Consider the following 26434-nt stretch of genomic DNA (forward strand, 5'->3'; position numbering starts at 1 on the left):
TATTTTGTTATTGTTAACTTAGATTTTAAAATTTCAATGAAAATAAAACAACGGAAATCACAAATTAATCGTTTATTTATAAACCGTGTATCACATATGCGTAGTGTTACATTCACGACATTTTAGGCAAGAGTGTGCTTAATTTTATTTGATTTATGAAAAAATACATCATTTTGTATCACTCAACGACACTTAACTTATTAAAAATGTTAGTCAAAATCCATAAATTCGTGCGCTTAAATTAAAATAACAACAGCATATTAAGGCGAAATTGTAAAACAATATGATTTACAAGTTACAACCATCTTTTAGAATTTATGTCACGATATCAAGGCTGTGGTCCATTCACAGTATCACATATTTTAAACTTGTTAAATTTTAAACAAAATAGTTTTTTATTCTTAGTGTTTGTAGTTTTTTTTTTTATTAATGGTAATGGTAATATCGTCTGCATTATTGATACACGCAGACGAGGTACCAGTGACGGATGATAGGTGAAGATGAAGACAGGACAGTTGGGCCATCGTGACAAATTCACCAGGAATTAATTACGACGGTTTCCAGGGGAAGTGAGATCTGAAAAAACAAATCACCCATATGTCGCAGTACTAAGGAATGAAGAATTGTAATTTTCGAAAATCTTATAAAAATTTTGTGTTCATTTTCTTGGTATAAAACTAAGTAGGCGTTCCAGTATAAACAACATATAAATACTAAAAATTAAAATAAAAAAAAAAAAGCTCTTATACACGGCACAGGCATTATTATCTAAGGAGAAATATCGATTATGAAGGAGATTTTTGTGATTGTGAATAGACCATTATACAAACTATATTTTCACATACACCTATCAATATTTATCTCATTTACGCATAAAGAGTAAGAACGAGATAAAAAATATTGATAAGGCTGAATGAAACTTTGTATATAAACCCGATATTGTAGGGGGTGAAGGGAATATTAAATATATACCTAAAAGATATTTGAACATTGATAAATTTTCATATCAATGATTGACAAGTTTCATTTGGTTTTACGTTTAATATTTTACCTATTGCCTCTAGCAATCGGGTAAAAGTACTAATAAACAGATCTGCCACCTCACCTTTTATCGTAACACTATTAGCCATCTGAAATGTTTTTTCTTCAAACAAGTTTTCTGGCGACAGATCTGCTTTGTACTTATGCAATTTAAATACCATAACAAGAAAAGCATTTTAGAAAAACATTATGCGATTATCATTAGGTAATAATCAGTCGAATACCGTTACTTATTTACTCGATATAAAGCTCATTTAAATCATTATTAGGGCTGCTCATTACACCAAAGTTGAAATTAAAATTAATAATTTAAAATGATGTGTCTATATTAATCAGTATAAAATACAGTGTCCAACAAAATTTTCTGTCAGTTTTCCGGAGTCGTGAAGTACTCAATAAGAATAAGCACTAACTTATTTTGAAATAGGAAAATATATCACTGATTATTATAGCCTTATAATAAACAAAGTTCCACTGCTGGACTATGAGATTTGATCTCGCCCCGTAATACGAGACTATTATTAAGTTGGTGGCTTGGCACAAGGTTTATGTTTTAGATTTTTTTTCTTTATTATAAGGATATAAATATTGCTTAAGAATAATTATCGCGAAGCGTACTGAATTTAATTATTTATTTTTTCACGTTTTTCCTTTCATGAATAACGCTCTCTAAACAAGTGTTAAGCGAATTCGTCGATGGAATCGACATCGCTACCGAGTCCGTGAGTTGGGATGAGACATTCGATATAGCTATTTCATTCTATTTCACGAAATCGCTAGCGATATCAATTCCATCGATAAATTCCCTTGACACTTTAATCTTTAGGGCAAGGCCTCCTATTTAGTTCGACACTAGTCAGGTATTGCCGAATTTAAGTAGTTGAGTAAAACCGACGAATAAATAAATAAATAAATATTAATAATAATAAATTAATTATAGATTTTTATATTGGTGTAATGAGAAGTCATAACCGCAATAAATTAATGGAATACATTCGTGTATAATGGCGACGCGTGAAAACTAAATACAAAGGTTTGTCGATATCACAGCGAAGCGAACTTTACAAGTCGTCCTCGGGTTCGTGGATGGTGCAATTACCCGATTAGAAAAAACCGCGCAATTATGAATGGAGCCTTATTGATTTCTGTTTCTTTCCGATAGAAGTATTATTAACTTAATTATAAATATAAAACTTTTTTTAGTCATAGTAGCTCTAGTATGTCTTTAGCAGTCATATATACTCCCTTATTCATAAAAACTAAAACTTCGTACAAACCTAATCCGACTGTTACACTGTTTTGTCACTTTCATTCAAACAGAGAATTTAACGTAAAGGAAAGAGATGAAACTAATGTTTACCTACAATGAAATGTTTTCTGACATTAGGGAGCTGAACGAAATAAAAATCTATTTCGTTCAGCTTTGAAATTTAGTAAATTCGTAAATTTAGGTTTATGAGAGATTTAACGTTTTTATGAATAAGAGGAATAGTTCTTTCGTCATCATTGCATATATCGTATCACGCAAATATGTCTTTCAATGTGTCAAATTGGATATACTTATGTATATATAGGTTCAAATTATACAAAAAGAAAACACGCTTTGTTAACATATTATTTAGTAAACAATGTAAATATCTTAGATATTATACGTCATACACAAATAAAACAAATTAGAGGCTCCATTTATTGGCGACATAACGTCTTGTATTAACACGGTTTGTTGCGCGACAAATTGTATGTATGCGTTTATTAAAATTACTATTAAAACTTTGTAAATTTGAACGTTGCGGTTATTTTGTAACAACCAATATAAAGCCATATGGAAATAAAACTATAAATGATTTCATGTTTACTACGGGAAGTACTTAATCATTTTGTTAATAAGTTTATTGGTACAAACCTTGTAAGTCCACGTATGCATGGGTATGTTTGTTGTATTTCTATTATCAAGCAAATATGTCTCCATAACTCTACTGCGGTAGTTATTTTATATTTCCCATGACAAATAATATTATAACAATACTTATTTTGTAGTTACTGCAAAAGATATTGCGTTAACTGTGACAAAATTTTTTAGTAAATTCATAGCTTTAAACTGGAGCTTACATGCTAAAGGGTTGCTCTGATTACAAAGCCCCTGTCCCTTTACGATTGCTTTTCATAATCTTGTTAATTTTTTTTTTTAATTAAATTTGTTATTTTTTAATAAATTTATTGTTATTAATTTTAGTAAGTTATAACCATTTTTGCGCTAAACATACTTTAAGGTATATTTAAAATTAAAACATTATCACTTCATAAATGTTTATAAAAAGACATAAAAGTTATATTAATCAACCAACATTATTAATATTAAGTTATTTAGTACATGGGGACAATTTACACAATTAAATAACACAATATACATATCATTAATTTAGAAATGACAGGATGGATTTTTATATGGCCAAAAATAAGATAAAATTGGTAGCTGAACGGTTTCAGCTAAATTTAACGCATTGTACGATACGCTTGATCGTTTACGGATTTTCTTAGATAAAGCACTCAGAGTGATTTATTTAAGAGCCATTAGCCATTGTCATGTTATTTAGTAGAGTCTCATGAACTTTACCAGATCAGTATCCTTGTAGATAACATGATCCATACTGACGTTCCCAAATCGATGATTCATACATAAAGAATCGATTAATTCAAATCCAAAGTTACAAAAGGTCCACAACCGAAACAGTTTTAAAATCAATAAAAAATCACAACTTCAATATTATTTGCACACTTGCCCTTCTTGTTAAACTTGACTGTTGCCAACATTACAAAATGTCGAGATCGATTAAGTCGTTTTACCTTACAGTGACAACTGGCTGTTTCCAGCCATCATATGGCAATTTTAAGCCATAATATTTCAATTATTAGCCATAATAGTGCTATTTTGTGGCATAGTATGGATATTTCTGCCATATTATGACCATTTTCTGCTACAATGACCACAGGGCCGTAGCTAGACCCAAGTTTAAGGTAGGGCAAAAGCCATAATTAAGGTACTTCGATTAAAGCGAATCTGTCTAATTTAATTAAGGACTTTCATATTAAGGTAGGGCATTGGGCCGTTTTAGGTAGGGCATTGCTTTTTAATGCCCCCCTTCTAGCTACGGCCATGAACGGCCAACAATGGTAAAAATTTTTACGAGTCAGTCATGGAATAACCATTATGTTCTAGCAAAACGAAGAACATTCGTTTCGGCTCTATTCACTAACGACTTTATCATTAAAAATCATCGACAATCACACCTTTAAAATGATTTTAATTTCAATCACGAGTATAACTAACCACACGCTTCCATTGTTTTTTGCTTTCGCTTTGTACAATATTAAAAGATAACAAATAGGCAAAATACAAGCCTCAAAAACCCGACAACAATTTCGTATGTACATAAATATAATACATAATTTTAAAACAATAAAGTTAATGTTTGTTTGCAAGGAGATAAAAGATTGTTACTTTTTCTTTCATCCCAGCACAGCACAAACAATAAATACCGGAAAATGTTAATAAAAAACAAAACAGATTTGTAAGAGATACAGTCGAGTTATATTATATGCATAAATGTATTACAATATTCATAATAAAAGAATCATGATTCTTTAAAAGTTATAATATTGTCGTATTGGGGTATAGACAAGAATATACACCATAGACACGATTTATTAATAGAAACCTGTCTATTATATTTGATACAAGGTATAGCTGAATAAAATAAATTCTGTTAATGATTTATGCTAACTTTGCCTAAAATCTGGTAGTGTATGGCAAGCTTAAGATGTTACATTTACACTATCTAAGGAGCTCAAATTAATTTCTATATCAGACTACGTTACAACTAGGAATGTTATGACTATCTATTATAATTAGCGTATCTACAAGTCCATAGTTGCAGCAGTGTTTTTTTTAAGACAAAGAATTTTTTTTTTGTTTATATACAGGTCAAAATTTGAAACATTAGCGTCCATTTAATGTGAAAACAAAAAATAAATGGAATTTTTAATATCAACAGCGCTTTCAAATGTCAAGTTTAAAATAAATAAATAAAGGAAGCCTTATTTTATTTTTCTTTATTTATACCCTCTTTTCTGTTTTCTTTTTTTTCTTTAGTAAACACTTAAAAGGATGCTAATGATTTCGATTTCAATCCGTATGTTATAAGGTTTATGATTTTTAACAATCCTATAATTAGCTGTAACATACTAAGAAAATTGGTGACCGTTACATACAGACGACACAAATACCTACACTTTATTTATATTATATAAAAGTTTTATAAACCTTACAACAACAACACACCGATTTGATTAACGGTCACTGTCCAAAATTCAGTACGTCACAGCCCTTCATAATAAAAAAAAAAACAAGCTGCAACCATAGACAGTAATAAACATATTGAAAAAACAACTATGAATGTCTACAAGTCTAGTGTAAAAATAACGGTTACTTTTAACTGCACTAACTGCTACTCGCTGTCTTTTATATAGGAAATATGTTTACAACTATCGACAATACAGTTATTTTAAATGTTATTTTGGCTTATATGATTTAACGGCTAGCGAGCAGAGTTACAATGTCTGGCCAGAAATGAAGAAGAAATTAATAAATAAAAGCTATTTGAAAAAACTAGTTTCTGACCAGACTTCTAGAACAATCGAGATTTATTATTTAAATATAGAAGACAGATGAAGACATACAATTTAAAATTGGAATATATTTGGCATAAAAGTTAATAGAGTTGAGTTATAAAACTTTTGTCTCTGGTTCTTCGTCTAGCAATAAAAAAAAATGACTATAAAATGACAGATTCAACAACATCCTAAATCATGAGTATTTATATTAATTATTATTTAGAAACAATGCTCATATAAAATCTCGATTGTTTTCCACGTTTAAAGTACTTCTAAATTAATTCGCAGATATTTTAGAAGTCATTTTACTATAATCATGTTCAGTAAAGAAATGGTTTACTTTGTTTATGGTATGCCTATATACTTAGAGTGAATAATATAGCACTGCAATTTAGTATTGACATTGTTTCTATCATAAGGGCTTATACACAGCTTGCTTTTTTTTATCAAAGTATTAAGTACTTACTGATGTTTCTTTACAATATCTGCATTAACTTTAGAAGTACCTCAGAACTCCGCGTTTCTATGGCCCACTATGTCGACTAACATACAAATGTGTGGTCCAATAACTGATATATTCCAATAACATTAAATCGAAGAGATAGACAATTTTATAACAAACAATTATGAAAATATATTATTTTTTTTATTACTATACATGCTCCAAACGCCAGATTGTTAATTGTTTGAGCAAAACTTTTTGTTTTTTGCTTAGTGTAAGAAGTGGTAGCTACCCGTCGTTTATAACGTACAAATACTCATAAGACTTGCAGCATCACGATACGGTGATATTATATACGCGAAAATAACTAGCTAATGGTGTCAATTTATTTGTTTGCAAACTTAAAGATTTTTGGGTACGAACATAACAAGAAGGTGTAAAAGGAGTAGAGGGGAGAATTTATCTTTCTTCTCTCTACTCCTTTCCCATATTGTTTTTTTATTACTATGGGTAATTTATCAGAGGCACGTCTATTTTTTTTAAGACTTAAATAAGCCAACCGAAGTTTTGTTTCTCGGATAAAGTCAGAGTCTGCAAGGGCATTTAAAATCTACACCTATACTTTTTTTATATTGCATTATAATGCTTTTAGCATTATTGTCAATAATATTAATTGTGTCAGCATATGAAGTAACCTATTTTTCGCAATAAAACCATTTAAATTGTAACTAGCAATTAATTATTCGCGCAATATTGTGTAAGTTGTAGACTAAGAAAGAACTCGAGTATCGCTGAACCGCCGCGTATAAGAATAAGACGCTGAACACTGCTATCTCATCCTAACTCATGCACAAGATAGCGAAAACATATCTATCGATTGATCTGTTATTCTTCTATTTCGTTTGATAAACGGAAATAACTAAGTGTAAATTGTATGCTATATTCTTGCTCAATATATAACTTGAAGATAGTTAATCATATTAGTACCAGAGAAAAAAAAACACGAATATTATGTTGGCTTAAGTAAAATTATTTAATAATATAGGTACAAAATTATACTGTCCATTTTATTGTTTGCGAACTATAATTTCCGTTTTGTCAAGTTAGATAATGGACATAAATCGACACCAATGTCCACTAAACATATATCAATGGCAATATGCAATTAAAAATAATAATTCTTTTTATTTTCAAAATAACAACAGAATTAGAATAAGTACATTCATAACAACTGTATTTACATTAAAACGTTTGCAGCAATTATTTGATAGTACACCTTCAGTAGAAAGAATCATTTAATCTGGCTTTATATATTGTTACAGACAAGTTCCTCTATACATTTTTAACACTGTAATTTTATAGTTACACTCCCTGACCAGCGAACGTCATCTTGTCCACTATCACCACCTACCGGGGCTGGTTTTTTTTATGTCACTCAAATTTGAGATAAACAAGTCGTAATAATTTATTCTAACTACCTCAGGTGTATCTATTTAGATATCAGCAACGATGTATAATTATGTTCTCACTCGCTCACACAGCATGCCTCAGAAAGGGATGCTCGAGATCAAAATGAGTGTCACAATAATCGTGCAAACGGCCAACTACGCTTAAATATAATTGGTAAAATCCAGGTATGTTTAAAATACTGAGGTTACTACATTACACACTGATCGACAACCATGCAAATCATACATATATATATTAATAAATAAATTGTTATAAGAATATTTTATGTAAATAAAAGAAAAAAATAATCCTTTTTCCTAGTCAGACAGACTAGTTCAAGGAAAAAGGCAAGAAAATTTATCAACATAGTATTTACATGTAAAATAACGTGGCAGAATAACATTTTTCCTGAATCACATAAAAAAAAATATTTAAAAAACAATGATTTTAAGTAACTCTTTTTAAGGTTATCGACCATAAAACATTTAATTGCACTATAATAATAATGAGGTACTACTACTAAATATAAAAAAGGTTAACACAATTTGTACACTGAGTTAAAATTGTTTGTTTGTTAATTGTTCGGTACTCTAACTGTAGTCATACACATCATGGATGTTTAACTTCCATTTTATTAAAAAAACAGGATGTCAAAATTAGAAAACTAACTAAAATATTTTTTGTTATAACATAAATCCTAAAATTGTATATTCTATTCTATATATAATAAGCGAGATTTCTTTATATCAAGCAAGAGGTATTAGGTACTTAGCTAGATTTTACGAGGCAATTGGAACCTCGTTTTATGCACTGAAAGACAGTAGGTATAGCTCTGTAGTCTTCTTACGAAAATGCAAGGCAAGATTAAGAAGTATAGGTCTGTACCTAAAAAAAACTAAATATAAGCCGAACGAGCCAAGGTTAGGATACAAAGTAAAATAGGTTATCTCTCAGACATAGAGGCCACTATTCAGTATCCTTTTAATTTTGGACGGGTTATGGTAGAGGGCTAATATAACCCGACTCAATTAAGAAGGTATTGAGCATGAAAGCGTATGTTTACATCGTAAATATGTAATCTAACACCGAAAGCGACTTTTTAATTGAGCCGAGTTGCATTAATCATCCATTCGGCTTATTTATGGTTAAGTTAGATACTAGGTTTATTCTCATTGAAATGTTGTAAAAGCATATTTCTTATGCACATTGAAATTAATTTCGACATTTTTAACGAATTATTTTTGTATTATTTTATTCTGTTCTATATTTAAACTTGATCAAAAGGTAATATCAATAAAATTGAAACTTGATTTCAATTTTACAGTTAGTTAATAAAATATTGTTGAAATTTGAATTCTTCATAAACGTAAAGTTTTTTCTTTTTTAATTTACAGTAATTCCTAACGTAGTAGAGTTCGTATGTGCTGTCACAGTAATACTAGTTCAAATTACACTCAAAGTGAATCTTAGTCGAAACACGTGACTATTGTATGGTAACAAATGAACAACAATTGATGTGAATTTCGACAAATTGAACACTTACATACTGTCTCGAAGTTCTGAACTCGGATATATGTAGGTATACATTGTTTAATGCGTCAGTATTTTTTTTTTTTAATTAATATTAATAAATACAAATAAAATACAATACATTCAAATAAATAATAATAATTGGTTTAAGCTTTTAGAATACTTTTACGAAATATATTGTAGGACGTCGATGTATTGGCAATAATCATATCAGGACTTGTAACTGTCAAACATAAGCCTCCCCCATGGAAGGGGGTGGGGGGAGGGGGAGGGCAAACTGGTATTAGTAAACAATATTATTTTCACACGGATTTCGTCTTCGACAAACATTTTGCATACATTTTTTATGTGTAGCAAAATTTCACTGTTTACCATAAATTAACTTTTCATTTTATAACGCCCCAGTGACTTCTCTAAAAACCCTAATCTTCAAAATAATAATTTACATTGTGTCGATGGATATTTTTGAAATATTTAAATGAATGTGCACTTGAAGCCATGCTATAAAACATTTTAATGAGAAATAGGCGAAGATATATAGACGCAACTCGATTAGTGTTTCCTTCCAAATAAAATGCTTCATTTACATCTATTCCCATTTAGTTAGAACACTTTTATTAACAATCAAGACTTCTTTACATATTGCGAACTTACACTTAAATTCATTTCATGAATCTTGTATGGAAGCGAGATATATACATCCCTGAGATGCGACTAGATAACCCTGCCATATTATAATCAAATTCCATCTGTTCCATACCAATTTCATATGAAAATACATTTATTTCAAACCGATATTCTGACTAGACGCCATTCCGTATTCTATTAAAAATATTATATAATAATCTTAAAATTAAAAATTCAAATATGTCACAATAGGGAAATGCATTGGATAAATATGACCGATATAATATTATCTTTAACATTTGAGCGGTAGAACTTTCGAGAATTTAATCTCTACGAACTCTCTTTTGTTCGTTCCATCCGTTCCTTGTCAGGTTTAGATTCTTCTACATCAATGACTCACCTTTCTTCTACATTTATAGTCAATACCTGAAAATTATAATATTTTAAGAATTAAATAAAAAGAAAGCATTTAAATACCATTTTCTCAAATACTTTTATTATTATTTATATACTTTTAATTTTTCATTATTACATACTGGTGTAGTATTTTTAACTGTTTATATGTTTTTTTTTATAGTATAAAACAAATAAAAAAAAAAACATTTAATTCTTCTCTTTCCATTATTAGATACTATTGAAATTTTAATATTTTCGAAGTTACACTCGTTTACACTTGAAGGGATTTTGATTACCCATCACACTAAAATATTTATAAAAGAGGCAAGACGCCGCGTGATTTGTTTAGACCACAGAACAAGAAATTTGTTTTTTTTTTTTTTTTATTTTTTAGTGGTAACGTCTACGTAATCCTTAAATAATCATATATAATAGTAATCAGAGTCGGCACTGCAGTTACAATGACGAAATTGGATTGAATATGAATCTATATAACCACCTAGAACTGTAAAGGCAATAAAATAAATAGATAATTATAGTGTCATGCAACTATCTATAATATGCTTCTGTCAAAAATATCAATATTGATAGGTATCACAAAGGCTACATAAGCTAGCTACATTTATAATATGTATATGGTTATATACATATTATAAATGTAGCTAGAAGAAAGAAAGAAAAGAAAGAGAGTTTATGTGAGGTTGTACGCATGTAACTGGTTGCATAGAATTGATATTTTTTTGGTTAAAAGTAGCGCTGAGCTAGATTGGTCTTCTTTATTGCCGATGCAATGGTTTAGTATGCACTGACCTGTATCTTTGTAGGCGCTGGTTCATAGTCCTAGATCGCCGTACTGCACGGACCACTTCTCGTACGCAACGAGGCTGTGCGGCGACACAGACGGCCGGATGCGTTTCAACGAGTCCATAAAGTCTTGGAAGGTGATGCTCCGGACTAACGACAGGTCGAGGCATTTCACTTCCTCGGGGTCTAATTCTGTGAACGGAAGTTATGTTTTATTTGTTGCATCAAGCCTAGTCACTTTTAAGCGTCTTCGAAGAGTTCCGAGGTCTGGTTTCAGCATAGAATTGGCCACTCCTTCCTTTAACGTGGGTGTCGTAACAGGCGACTAAAGATACTTAATAGTCGAGGGACGGGCAGCAGCGTTCCTCATAAAACATCACCAAAGGTTTACTGCGGTTGGCAACCCACCTGCCAAACGTGGCAACGACTGGCAAATCCCTCCAATAGGGGAAGGCTTATAACCAGCAATGGACAATTAACGGCTGCTATGATGATGATAAAATATACAAGAGGTTTAGAAATATTATGTGATATATTACCGATTCTGAATTGATCTTAATTTTTTATTACTATACAGTTTTAGTTCTATATTGATTTTATATTAATTTTCTCACGACTGAGATCAACAAAGTGAGATGAAGGTAAACAAAGTAGTGGTAGACACGGTAGCTTAGCAGTCAGCAGGCAGCAGGCGCCAGACGTACCTCTGATGGGCCCGAGCGCGGCGTCCCTGCAGAGCGCGGTGAGGTCGCTGCCCGAGTAGCCGTCCGTGAGCGCGGCGAGGCGCGCCAGTTCATCATCGCCGAGCGCTGAAGCTGCGGCACCGCGAGCCAGCACCCGCCGCAGTAGCGCACCTCGTGTTCGCAAGTCCGGCAGCGACACGTACACGCGCTTCGGGAACCGTCTGCCGGACAATTATTTACATTGAAAATATATAAAATAACCCACATCATACTATTTAAATGCGACAAAATAAGTATTATAGTTTAGAGATTGTACAATTTACGCAAAGTATCGCGTAATTTACGTTAATTTTACGCGAAATTGCGTAACGACACATGTGCGACGTTTACGTTGCTAAAAGTCAGCATCTCAATTGGTGCGTCGATGTAATAATTCAAATGGTACATCATGTTGAGAATTACGCGTCGTAATTTACGTAACGGAATTTACATAGCTCTTCCTATAACTCATTTTACTTAAATTACTCTCGCCGACAAAGAACATTTATTCTTTCAGACGCGTTTTTTTTTTTATTTTGGAATTTTTGCTAGCTAATGTTTACGCTACGCCAGAATACAATATAAATATAATAACACCAGTATTACTAATAATATAAAAAACAGTAAGCGTAAACATATTAAACATTTCATGTGGGTACATTAAATATGACTAATTATAATTGTAATCATATTCAAAAACCTGACTACCTGAGAGCAGCTTCGTCGAGCTCCTGCGGCCTGTTAGTGGCCGCCATGACGATGAGCCGGTCGGCGCCGGCGGCGGGCAGACCGTCGAACTCCACTAGGAACTCGGTCTTGAGCCGTCGGGACGCTTCGTGCTCACCCGACGAACGTTCGCACAGCAACGAATCCACTTCGTCCACGAAGATTATTGATGGCTAAAATGTAAACATAACAGATAATAGGAAATGTGAAAATTGTGAAAGAAAGAAAGAAAGAAAGAGAGAGAGAGAGAGAGACAGAGCTATGGTTCATGTTATATTCTCTCACTTTTCCATAGTCCTATAAAATAACGCATATGTAAGAACCTAAGTCATTATTTTAGTTTTAAATCTGCAATGATTTGCTTATGTGTTTAGTTAGTTACGGTTATTTTACATCATGAAAAACTGAAACATGTTCCTAAACGATTGCCCATATGTAAAAGCTTGTATTTACTTAGCGAGCTATGGAGGGCATATAGCCTTCCATAGCTCGAAGTTTTTTGCATGACAGAATCCGAAATGAGGATATCTGCAAAGTTGCAAAGTGACCCAATAAACCCAAACGCTAAACAAGCTGAACAAGCAATGGACTGGTCACATAGCTTGAAAAACCGATAGGGAAGAAAGGTTATAGAGTGATGACTCCGTATGGGCAAATACAGGACGACTTCAAATGCATTACAGGGTGTCAGTGAATTCAAGTGACTCAAGACCGTTCCTTATGACGATTTGTTGAGGGAGCCTATGTTCAGCAGTGGACAGACAATGGCTGATATAATGATAAAAAAGTTTTCCAAATACAGAGTTACATTTTAAAATATTTTCGAACGCTGTGTCACGTACAATCACATACAATTTTATTCATGTAAAGTGGTCGGTATTTACATATAAACAGTAGCGTAAACAAGCGTAAGTGTGCGTAAAATTTATTAATACCTGCAATTCCCTCGCAACCTGGAACAACGCTCGGACCATTTTCTCCCCATCACCCACATACTTGCTGGTGAGCGTTGCCGCCGAAATGGAGAAGAATGTGGCTGAACACTCGGCTGCTACACACCGGGCTAGCAACGTTTTGCCTGTAAATTTGAATTTAAGTAAGATACTATAGTCATGATATAGTGTAGCGTCTAGTAATGGAAATTACGCGACTGAAGTTCGACATTTACGCACACGACTCTTTTTACTTTAGTAACAGTTACTGCAGTAAAGTTGATTAGAGTAACAAAACGTAAATCAATAATTTTTTCGCCCCTTGTTTCTTCATATTTCTTTAGTAAAAGTAGATAATTATTTATTTTCTTTTAATTAAATCAGTTAATAAAATCAGAGATTTTTTTTCTATATATTAGAGTTTGGTGAATAGTTTTTCCAAAGCACCGAGGTGTATATTTCTTATGTCAAATCACACTTGCTAACTACCTTATCATTCATACCAGTGCAACGATTTGCTGCTACTCATGCATTACAGGGTTTTTTTTATACAACTTACAATGGCAAACAAGCTGACGGCCCACCTGATGGAAAGTGGTAACCGTCGCCTATAGACATAAGTTACAATGGACATAACAGAGTATACTGTTTCGCTCATGATAGCCCCCATGCGTTGCCATTCCTGAGGACTCAGGTGTTACTACATGTAAGTATATCCTTTCAGATAAAAATAAATAATTTACCAAATCGGTTTAGAACTAACGGAGTTATGAGAATAAAAACCTTCTTTTATAAATCAGTTTTTTTTTATTGATGGGTGAAAATGGTATGGTAACCCCGCCTGCGCTAACGGGATACGCTGGCGGAGCACCAGTGAAGGGTGATAGGTGAGAATGATAACAGGCCAGTTAGCCCATCATGATGAATTCATCAGAAATTAACCATGATAGTTTCTAGAGAGAACCGCGAGGAGGTCGACCTGGTTGGGTATATTGCTAGCAACGGGATTCTCAGTCTCGATTACTAACAAAAAAATCGGCTTCAATTGAGACAAAATCAGTTATTTTGACTTAAAAGCTAAACTACTGAGACCTGAGACCAATCTGTGAGTACTTTTCAGATAAAAAAGAATTTTCCAAATTGGTTTACAACTGACGAAGTTATGAGGTAACAAACATACAAAAAATACAAGTGAACTAAGAATCTACTTCTTTTTGAAGTAAATTGAAAAAGGTTAATTGCTAGCAATGGGATTCTCAGTCTCCATTACAAACAATCCGTTTCCCCCCTTTAAAAGTCAGTTAATATGTAATAGCAGCTAGTATTCAAAGTCACTGTTGCATAAAACTGCATCGACTGCACATCAATACAATACAAGGGGACCAGCGAACAGAGATACAGAATAAATTATGGTATTGACATTACAAATAACAATAAACATCGACATCAATTGTGGCAAAACCAGTTATTTGTATTTAAAAACTGAACTGCTGAACCGATTTATATAAAATTACTATGAAACAAAGAAGATAAAACAAAAAACTCCAAATCCGTCATCCATCATGTTATCATGGGTCGAAACAGTATACTCTATTATATCCATGGTACTGCTCATGTCTATAGGCGATAGTTGCATAAAAAAAAACAGTTATAAATAATTGAGCTTTAGAGTAACAAACATAAAAAAATAAAACCGAATTGAGAACCTCCTCTTTTTTCGAAGTCGGTCGAAAACCCCGCTTTATACGAATCGTACGTAATAAGAATAACTTTCATATAATCAGTCGAGTTTCATATGCACTTTGTGTGGAGGGCGTAATATTAGAGAACTAACATAGCTTTATCGTTGTGTTACTCGTGCGAAGCGGGTATTTAATTCCCCAACGACTTAAATACAGTCATCATCATCATCATCACATCAGCCACCGACTGTCCACTGCTGAACATAGGTCTCCCTTTATTGGGAAGGTTAATCCAGTAGTTGCCACGTTTGACAACCGCCGTTAGGCTTTAGTGATGTTTTAAGAGAGACACTGATGCCCTACCCTTGATCATTAAGTTCCCTTAGTCGCCTTTTACAACATCCATGTGAAAGGAAGCGAAATAATTAAGATACAGTAAATAATAAGAAATTACCATTTCCTGGCGGTCCGAATAGAAGCAGACCTTTTGCCGGTGACCTTAGACCCGTGAAGAGTTCAGGCCTCAGGGAAGGGAGCACCACCATTTCTTGCAACGCTTGTTTGGCAGCCTGAGAACAACAATTATATAATGCGATTCGTTACACGTAGAAACCAATATTACAAAAGACAGATAGTTACAAAAGTTTTGTATACGTCAAAGTTTTCTTTTCCTTTCTAATACAATACGAGTATTTGATAATTAGCGAGACTAATGTACTTTAGTTGTGATTTTAACATTGTTACTAATGAATAAGTAATTTTTAAGGTTTTACGACTAAAGTGAACGTGAATGAAAAAAAGTAGATTTAAAATAGCTTTAGGGGCGAATAGAACAATGTAATTTTCTGTGTATTTATTTATTTATTTAATTCTTTATTGTACACACCAGTTATTTATAAGAATATGACAGAGCTAATCAAATGTATAAAGGTGAGCTTAACTCTAATAGAGTTTTCTTCCAGCAAACCCAGCATCAATATATTTAGCTTAATATTATGTGAAAATTTAAATAATATACTTAAATAAAATTATATAATATTTTCAAAACTATAATTTATATTTATTTATAATATATTATATAGATATAATATATAAATCCCGCAATGGTAAACTGCCATAAGGAACAGCCGTTCCTTATGGTAGTCTATGTGGGAAATAATAAAGAGTATCTATCTATATAATATAGAAACACATGGAGATGCTGTTTAATTGATGTAATACCTTAACCTGACTTACGATCTATAAAATATATATATTCTTTTTATACAACTTAGAATGGCAAACAAGCTGACGGCCCACCTGATGGAAAGTGGTAACAGTCGCCTATAGACATGAGCAGTAACATGGACATAACAGAGTATACTGTTTCGCCCATGATACCCCCCATGCGTTGCTATTCCTGAGGACTCAAGTATTATTCCTCTGTACCCAGTAAATTCATATCCCACCCTTCAAACCGAAACACAGCCATGCAAACACAACTGCTTCACGGTTGAAACACGAATGGGACAGAGGTACCCAAGCAATCGACTTTTGCACAAAGTCTCTCTCTATCTTATGTAAAGATAATATAGTAATATGTGGCAAACAATTTTACTAATAGCTTCGTCCTCAATCTAGATTAGTCTGTATTTTGAGAAACTAGAATAGGAACATCTGGGGGCGCAACACAGAACACCCACGCCAAAGTCAATTTAGAAAACTTCCATTTTTTAAATTGACGTGAACTAAATAAATAATTCGAGACGCTGCTGTGCTGTTCTTATTTTTTATACTACTGGGAATTACTAGATAGATAGATACTCTTTATTGTTTCCTTTAAAACATTACAATAGTAAATTTATTATAGATACAAACAATTACAAGAAATGTTTATACTAAGAAAATAAAGGGCGACCTTACTTCTTTCTAGATGCAGTGTTTCTACTAAAATCGTCTATGAGTATCCAAATAACTCTTATTCACTCGTATTTCTGTCGCGAAGCGATTGTGCTTGCGCGGTTGTGTTTCGGTTACAAGGGTGGGATATGGCAATGAAATTACAGGGTACGGATACATAGTACGAAGACTTAGTTCTCGGAAATGGTAATGTATGTAGGAACGGTACCATGGGCGTCAAAGTGTATTTTGTTATTTCCACGACGCTGTTCATGTTTAGCTATTTACCAACGATTACCACTTTCTTTCAAGTGGGCAACTTGTTCGTCATTCTAAGCTGCATAAATAAGGAGATATTGTATCATATTTCATTGGTCAATAAAGTTAAGTGCATTTAGGACTTGGTCTCTGCCTATCCCGAAGAGGATTTGTCATGAAGACTTGGCAATAAAAATTGCATAAACAAGTGTTTGGTAGATAATCCAATAGCATTACATCTGACTTTTGTATTATATTTTATTCGTCAATAAAGAGCCTTAGAGACTTGGTCTCTGTCTACTCCAAAAAAGACTTGGCGTGAACACAGATTTAAATAAATAGATCTTATTTGTAATCTCACCTCCTGTCCAGCGATGTCATCCCAATGCACCTTAGGCCCGCCCTCAACTATCTCGTCCAATATCAGCTGCACGAGCTTGGGGTCGACTCCTCGGATGGTGAGCGCCGGCTGGGGGGTCCGGCTGCGAGTGGGGGTCCCGCGCTGAGACCCCCCGCCGACGGCGCGCCGCACCGGCGACCCGTTCGCCGGCACCTGGTACGCGCTCTAAACGTGAGAGTATGAAAAAGTGATGGTTAATGGTGATGAAATGATAATGAATGGGTCAGTTATGAAATGAAAATGACTTTGTTATGAATGAATAAGAAGAATACATTTATTTTGTGATTTTAAATGCAGATAATAAGAATTAAAATGGAGGTTTTTAAGCAAATATATAGATATAAAAGTAAGATTAACCAATTTCCATTAAAAAAAAAAAAAACAGTACAAATCGCAATGATTGTTTGTCTATTCTCTAGAATTTTCTGTTTGATATCTTACTACATATTATAAATACTATATATTATATTACAAACATACAAACATGTGTATATTTATACTATTATAAATATACACATGTTTATATGTTTGTTATTCAACTATACTTAACGGCTGAATGAAGCTGAACGAATGAATTTGAATGCAATTTGATACACCAAATCGGCTATAATCTAACTTAATATATAGAATACTTTATAAATTGACACGCGCAGACAATGCTGCGGGATACAACTAGTTTATAATATTAGTAAGAAGCTGAAGGGTGAAAAAAAATTAAGTTAAGAACGCAATTTAAGCAGATATTCAAGCGAAACAACCAGCTGAGAGAGAGATTTGATGGTTTTGCAACGTATGCAGCCCACGTACTGTGACCATTTTTGTTGCAAAGTAATTCGAAACAACTAAAACTAGTTTTATTGCATATCCACACGCGTCGGATGATGAATGTGGGTGCGGTGCGGTGAGAAACTCATATTAATATTATAATGACTACAAATATAATGAAAACTAGTTTCAATGACTGAAATTATTATACTGAAATAACGTAATACGTAATTTCTATACTATTATACTTATACTAAGTCTATGGAAATAACAGTATTATTTCAGTTGATATTTTTTTAGTTTTATAAATGACTACCCAGATATAATAATAATAATATATTTTATTATTCAAACTACAATTTGGTCCATTTTGTTAGTAACAATTTTCTTACAAACTACATATGTTAGTAAAAAAGAAAAGCAATTGAAGTGAACATTTAATTAAAGCAATTCACTCAGATGTGACCCAGCCGACTAGATCAGCATCTGAATGAAATGCCTAATTATAGGCGAGTTATATTTCTCGCCTATTACTTTTAGAATGTTGTTGGTACTTGTCCTAACCCTGTGTAGCATTGATGCAGTTCTTTCTCTTTATAGCGTAGTAATCATCTACGCGAGATATATCTAAGTATTAATGGAGAAGACTAAAATGTAATTTGTGGAATTAACTTATTAAATACATTTTTACATATTGGTATTATTTATTTATTCTTTATTGTACACAAAAAAAATTACAACATATAATATATATAAAATAAAGATGTACAACAGACGAGCTTAACTCTGTAAGAGTTCTCTTCCAGTAAACCCTGAGTGGAAAGGCCCATTAATTACTAGCGGGCAGTATGCGCACAATAATAGAAGAAAACATAAATGTTTCTACTAAAAAGTAATAAATATGTTGACATATATAAGTAACTCATACAATTAAAATCAAAATACATACATATCTGTATACAATAATACATATACATATATACGTATTATGTTATGTATAAAATTTATCGTCTTTACGTTAAATATCGTTTCTTTTTTTATATCATTTTCACAACGGATATATCTTGATGCAAATGAAAAGTTTATCTGTCATCTATCGTTGATAGATCGTTGTGATATCAATGCACAGTCGAAATTACTAGTTAGAGGAATGACATTTTTTGATGTTATTGGATATTAATTATATTATTATCGTTACTGGTATTCGCTGGCGCGGCACCAGTGAAGGATGATAGATGAGACCATCGTGATAAATTCAACAAAAATTAAACAAGATGATTTCCAGGGAGAACCACTTGGAGAACAGATATAATATTCCCTATATTGCTACAAATATAGGGCTGTTAACGGAATAAGATTTGTATATCGTAAGTTCGGTTTGAAGGGTGGGATATGGCGTGAATTTACTGGGTACAGAGGAATAAGACCTGAGTTCTCAGGAATGACAACGCATGGGGGGTATCATGGGTGAAACAGTATACTCTGTTATGTCCATGGTACTGCTCATGTCTATTGGCGACGGTTACCACTTTCCATCCGGTGGGCCGTCAGCTTGTTTGCCATTCTAAGTTTTATAAAAAAAATATCGTAAGTGAACACTACTAAGACATTTATCAAAATTACTTATTTAATTTTTATTTTATTTATAGACGAGGTTACCATTCCATTATTTATCTTTAAAAAAAAAAACATAATGTCATGTACCATGTCCTAATAATAAATCTAAATATGTAAAACCCGTTAGTGTCGTAAGAAGCGACTAAGGGAACTTAATGGATTAGGGATGAGAAGTAGCGTCCCTCTTAAAACATCACTAAAACCTAAGTGCGGTTGCCAACTCGCCTGCCAAGCGTAGCTACCACTGGCAAACTCCCCAAGGGGGTTGCCTATGTTCAACAATTGACAGTTACCGACTGATATAATGATAAGCTTTGTTGCTGTCTACGTCAAAATATGTTTGGCGTATATTGATAGAAAGGGAAGTTGTCATTTGATATTATTCGCTTCATTGACGCGGAAATAACGCTGACCTTAGGGCTGCCAGCGATATTTTTTCACTTAAACGATCGCAAAACATGAAGTCTCTCTTTGTGTTTAGATTTAAACAAGGTCTCTGAATACTTCCGAAAGATGTACAGTATTTTAAAGATTTTACTGGCTATATCGGTTAGACAATAACTAATACAGATTTAGTATTGCCATTGTACAAAATACTGGTCGGTTACTGAATATTGTTCAAGTAATGAGAGCCCTAACTTTTTAAATGACAGACTAACAATATTTTTATATTTTTTCTTTAAAAAAAAACTTTATGTCCGGGGGAAAAACAGAATTGATTTTAAAATTAGCATAGGATCACACTAAATGAAGTAAGTTCAGATAAAAACGGAATTGAATTAAAAGTATAAAAGGATCACTCTATATGATATTACTTTTAAATTACTAAGACAAAGAGTTAAGTACAATCCCCCTTATTCATAAAAACTAAAACCTAGAAACCTATTTTAATTATTACACTATTTTGTCACTTTTATTCCAACTGTGAATTTAGCACAAAAGAAAGACAAAACAGTTCAATAGCTAAAATAGGTTTATGAGAGGTTTCATGTTTTTATGAATAAAAGAATGTTTTATTATTAAAACCAAGTCATAGACATAAAAGGGAGAACACTTATTAAGGAGATCATAGACGTCACAGTATACTCTGTGTCTCCATAGTGCTGTTATAGTGCTGCTCCATAATGTCTATAGGTGACGGTTACCATTTTCCATCAGGTGTGCTGTCAGCATATTTGCCACTGTAGTCGCATAAAAAAACAATCATTAAAGATGTCACATGAAATATATTTATGTAAAAGAATAGTTTAATTAAGCACCTCCTTTTTTGATGTCGGTTAACAATATTCGGACAAAATTAAGCGGGGTGGGTAACCAAGTCCGATATTGAGCGGAAATTGCGTCTCGTTACTTTGTAAACGAATGGCTTCCTGGCAGGGTTCGTTAGTTTCGGTAGTCGTGCAACAGTTTGTCACAAGCAGTCTAGTATAAATATACTGATCATGTGCGAGTCGAACTTGTGCACCGAGGGTTCCCTACAAACTATAATTAATTTTTTTGTGACAGTTTTACAAGTTACACTACTATTAACCGGGCATCCCGGGCATCCCGTGATTTTCGCGTGCAGTATCTACTAATTTAATTTTACGCATCCCGCGATTTCGACGTGCTCGCATTTTTTATGTTTATTGATGTTGTTATCCCGCGATTTGTGTTTTGGTAGACTGATATTGTTCCTCAGAATCTCGCTAGATGATCAAAGCGATGTGCGAAAATGAAGCGAAAGAAAAAATATATATACGCGTACAGAGGGTTAACATTTTTATTTGTGTCGTACGACATTGCTTCTTGCCAAATCTCATTATTCTATGTATACGAGAAGTAGTCTGTACGATTTTTTTTTTTGCAAATATGTCTAAATATATGCTATAAACGGTTGTATCTTTTGATTGCGTTGAATTACAAGTTTGATTTATTACAGGGAGGAATGAAAGGGATTACGGAATTGAGTATTTGATATTAAGTTCAGCTTGACTGCCTCCTGAGAAAAAAGTCTTGACAGACGGACAACAAAATGATTTTATAAGGGATCCGTTTTTCCTTTTGAGTTACGGAACCCTAAACAAATTGTTAACCCTATATTACATAAGAAGGATCTGTATACAATTACACATGAAATAAAGGGAGTTAGTACATGAAAAAATCTGTATTAGTTTTTGTGTTTGGTGGCATTTATTAAAAACATAGCTAAAATGCAAGTTTTTTTTTATACAACTTAGAATGGCAAACAAGCTGACGGCCCACCTGATGAAAAGTGGTAACCGTCGCCTATAGACGTGAGCAGTACCATGGACATAACAGAGTATACTGTTTCGCCCATGATACCCCCCATGCGTTGCCATTCCTGAGAATTCAGATGTTTTTCCTCTGTACCCTGTAAATTCACGCCATGCAAACACGACCGCTTCACGGTAGAAAAACGAATGGGACATAGGTACCCAAGCAATCGACTTTTGTACAAAGTCTCCCTCTGGTAAAAAAAGTATAAAAATAATTACATCTTGCATTAATTATGTATGTAACTCGTAGCGAATGAGTTCAGTTCGCATGTGTCGATTTTTAGGGTTCCTGACAAAAAGATATGAAATAATTACAGTTTATAAAGGGATATGTGAATATCACAGGAAAAATAAACTTTCTAAGTTGATACATTTTTTAAAAAATATCAAAAACCTCTAAATACAAACTTAGTTATGCGGTCCAATTTTAATCCACAATTATGTTTCAAACTCACGAATTATAATAACAATAATAAGAACTGTTAATAGTCTATTTCATGTGAGAAACTATTGCTTTTTTCGTGTGAGAAACGCAATAAAGTTCATTTTATCTCATTATATATATATATATATATATATATATATATATATATATATATATATATATATATGTACGGAACCATTGGCGTGTGAGTCCAACTCGCACATAACTTTTATTTTAAAATTTTCCTTTTATGTGCCAGTATTTTAGCTCCAATATAAAATAAGTCGATGACCATATCTAGGTTTATGGGCACTTTCATAAAAGCTGTAATTATGTGCACTCTCGGTGGACAATCGCTGATTTATTTCTGCGACTTTCACTTATGTGTATGTAACATTTATTGATTGGGTGATACCATCAAAGTGAAGGTGTTGGCTGGAAGACGATTTGAAAGACGTTCATTAATTCGACTAACTATACAGGTGAAACTGAAATAGCTTTTAAGTAAACGTTCTACCAATAGAAAACGACGAGGGCGGAGAGCACTACTACACTAGTAGACCGACCTCCACACGGTCCTTCCTGGGTGCTTGTTCTTATTTCCCTCGCCTCTTTCCGTTACCCGGGGTGAGTTTTAGTAACCATACGATGCCATTTGTTTCGTTGGTATATACCACTGCTGGTTAGGCCAATTTGGACATTTGACATCCAGATAGTCTGCGGCTTTAGATTTTATTGATAGAGCATCGAGTCTCAAAAACGAATCAACTTTTTGTCAGCTAATTGTCAAATTAGCTGACTCCTTTTTTTATCAGTGTTCTATATACTTACGCCCATAATGTACCTTGACGTATCTACGAGTATATTTAACTATTTCATAAATAAAATTAGTTTTTACGCTTTAAAAAGATGCAAAAATCATAAAATAAATATAGAAGTTATAAAGGAAACACTCATACCGTAAAATTGTATGAAAAAGCTGAACCGTTTTTTTCGAAGCATTTGTATGGAGACACTCTATCTTTATAATCTATGTCTGCGCTTTATTCCGTCCTCTCTTTTTTACAGACATAGAAAAGCATTTCTTTACACTGTGGCAATCGAATCGCCTCATTATGTATTCGTAACACCATAGCAAACTACTATAATTATTTTGGAAAATGTTTTTTTTTTTATTTGACTCCATCTTCATCGTTTCCCTTCAATTAGTGTCCAGCCTTTGTAAGTATACGGTTAGCGAAGGCGGCATTCTTTAGTATTTTTTTAATGGATAAAGATGGAAAGGCGGCACGGCACAGCTTTCAGTCTAATCTATATAAAAAAAAAATATACAACAGAGAAACTGAACAATTTTCCCCAAAGAAAGATGGATCTAAAAATGACGCATTGCCCTATTTACAATGACAGTGAGTCAGGTGGGCGTCGAGTGGTAAACATTAGACACCGATCGATTAATTCTCTGATGCCTCTTTTAAAGGCGAAACATGTCGCAACATGACAGTAGAATTTACAACCAGAAATTGATGACTAAGAGGGAAGGTCATAAGGCCTGTGCTAGAGATGTGCGAATCCGAATGATTTTGTTATTCGAATAATTAGTAATTGCTAATTTTATAATTCGACTACTAAATGAGTAATATATGTACTAATTTCTGTATTCGAATGATTTTAGTAATTAGTAACTTATTACAACAAAAATCTTTCTCTGTGTATCTGCTACTACCAAATCCATTCCCTGTATACACTACTACTATATTACTACGGCAAAAAAAGTATTCGAAATTTTTTTTAAATCATTCCAATAATCCGAAAGATTTGCTCAATCGAATAATTAGTAGTCGAATTAGTAAAGTCGCGGATCGCTGGTCTATACTAATCTAGTCAGTGCTCAATGTCAAATGTTGACAGTTGCATGAAGTTTGCGGAAGTAAACGAAATAGTTCTAATCAACTAGTATGGGTGGGCCAATATTTTTTTCGTTTTGGGAAAATAGAAAATGAATAAGATTTAGACTCTGTAGTATCATGGCTAGGTGGTAACTACTATATGACGTTCTTTAAAGACTTATAGGTTTCAAAGGTTATTTTGACCTTCAAATATAGGTGTTATCACTCACTAGAAGGTCGTAATAACGAATTTTCAACCGACTTCAAAAAGAAGGTTGTGAATTTTTTAACTGACATTTTATATTTTTATTTAGATAACAGTATCTTATAACTCCTGGGTTGTAAATCCATTTGTAAAATTCTTTTTCAATCTAAATGATGTACTTAAAGATTTTATTTTTTCCCATAAAATATTTTATCAAATTCGGTTCAGTAGTTTACTAGTAGTACAAATTTTGTTACAGAAATAAATATTTTTCATTTATTCAATATATTTAAAAAATTTCAAGTTCGAATCTGGGTAACAAAAAATCTTTGTTGTTAATTTGAATTTCCGATTAGATTTTCCGGCGATGGAAAACATCGTTAACAAAGCAAATCAATCTGAATTTTAGAAGTAGAATTACACTCTGCGGCGTTAGATTCTAATAACTATGCGTGATGAAATATGGATATTGTAAAGTGTTAATTGGTCACAACGGTAACAGTCGATTATTTTTATATACTTTTTTTTTATACAATTTAGAATGGCAAACAAGCTGACGGCCCACCTGACGGAATGTGGTAACCGTCACCTATAGACATGAGTAGTACCATGGACATAACAGAGTATACTGTTTCGCCCACGATACCCCCCATGCGTTGCCATTCCTGAGGACTCAGGTGTTATTCCTCTGTACCCTGTAAATTCACGCCATATCCCACCCTTCAAACCGAAACACAGCCATGCAAACACAACTGCTTTACGGTTGAAACACAAATGGGACAGAGGTACCCAAGCAAACGACTTTTGTACAAAGTCTCCCTCTGGTGAGTTACCATGAAGTTGGTAAACAAGCATACAGCCCATTTTATGGTAAACAGTTACTGTAACCTATGGATGCCTGCGACACTGACTACCTTATCACGAATTGGATTCGTAAGCTTACTTATTTTATTTTACAGGAAAATCCTAACTATCAACTTCTATTTACGACTAGACCTTTTTTAAATTTATTATTATTGTAAGCTCATAGCTTTCCCTCATGGGGTATTAAGGTAGAGATTTTTATTTTATTGAGAAATACATAATTCACGGAAACCAACTTGACCCACGCGTGCACGAAGCCATAACAGTTTTGTGTGGGTGTCCATAATGAGGCGTTTGTGATTGACACAACGCCATGGGTTGGCCAGTGGTCAACCGGCAAAAATCGATGTGGTCACATAATTTGATGACCTCATTGGGCACGTTTCGCGTAGTGATTCAATTCACGACCGAGTAATTTGGGAGTCAAACTTCACTAGTCCCAGTATGTATAGTGTTTAATACCAATAAGTGTCAAACGTTCAGGGGTCAGTTTTAGCGAAATAAAATGACTTTGTCTAGAATAAAGTTTTAGAATTAGAATTTACTAAATTAGCTATATCGCGCGACTTCGTTCGTGCGAATCAGTATATAAAGTATTCTATAAGTTAGGATATAACCTATTTATGTACAAAATTTCTTTCAAAACCCTTCAGTACTTTTTGCATTATTTATTCATTTATTCATCTCAGCCAATTTCCATTCACTCTTAAAAATAGGCCTTTCCACAAACTACCATAAGGAACGATCCTGAGCCACATGCGTCCACTGACTCCCTGCAATGCATTTGAGGTCGTCACTCCATCTAGTGCGGTGTTATCATTCAAGAACCTTCTTGC

The 26434-nt window shown here is 33.2% G+C and overlaps 1 protein-coding gene across 5 annotated transcripts in view; it reads right to left on the bottom strand.

The window, feature by feature from the left end:
* Nucleotides 1–57: 57 nt before the first annotated feature.
* The window catches only part of LOC113511386 (spastin), a 36640-nt gene continuing 10263 nt past the window's right edge, over nt 58–26434 (bottom strand). For 4 of the 5 annotated variants that reach the window (XM_052900452.1, XM_052900451.1, XM_052900449.1 and 1 more), the window contains 7 exons: nt 17520–17723; nt 15477–15591; nt 13344–13486; nt 12391–12581; nt 11665–11864; nt 10967–11152; nt 58–10186 (listed from right to left, as the gene is read on the bottom strand). In XM_052900452.1, the coding sequence (XP_052756412.1) occupies nt 10989–11152; nt 11665–11864; nt 12391–12581; nt 13344–13486; nt 15477–15591; nt 17520–17723 (1017 nt within the window). In that variant the 3' untranslated portion in view covers nt 58–10186; nt 10967–10988. The remainder of the gene's footprint in view (nt 10187–10966; nt 11153–11664; nt 11865–12390; nt 12582–13343; nt 13487–15476; nt 15592–17519; nt 17724–26434) is intronic. The other variant, XM_052900450.1, reaches the window with a different exon arrangement.

Source organism: Galleria mellonella, unplaced genomic scaffold (genome assembly GCF_026898425.1).
Source record: "Galleria mellonella isolate WM207_F2 unplaced genomic scaffold, CSIRO_AGI_GalMel_v1 utg65, whole genome shotgun sequence".
Classification (NCBI taxonomy): Eukaryota; Metazoa; Arthropoda; class Insecta; order Lepidoptera; family Pyralidae; genus Galleria; species Galleria mellonella.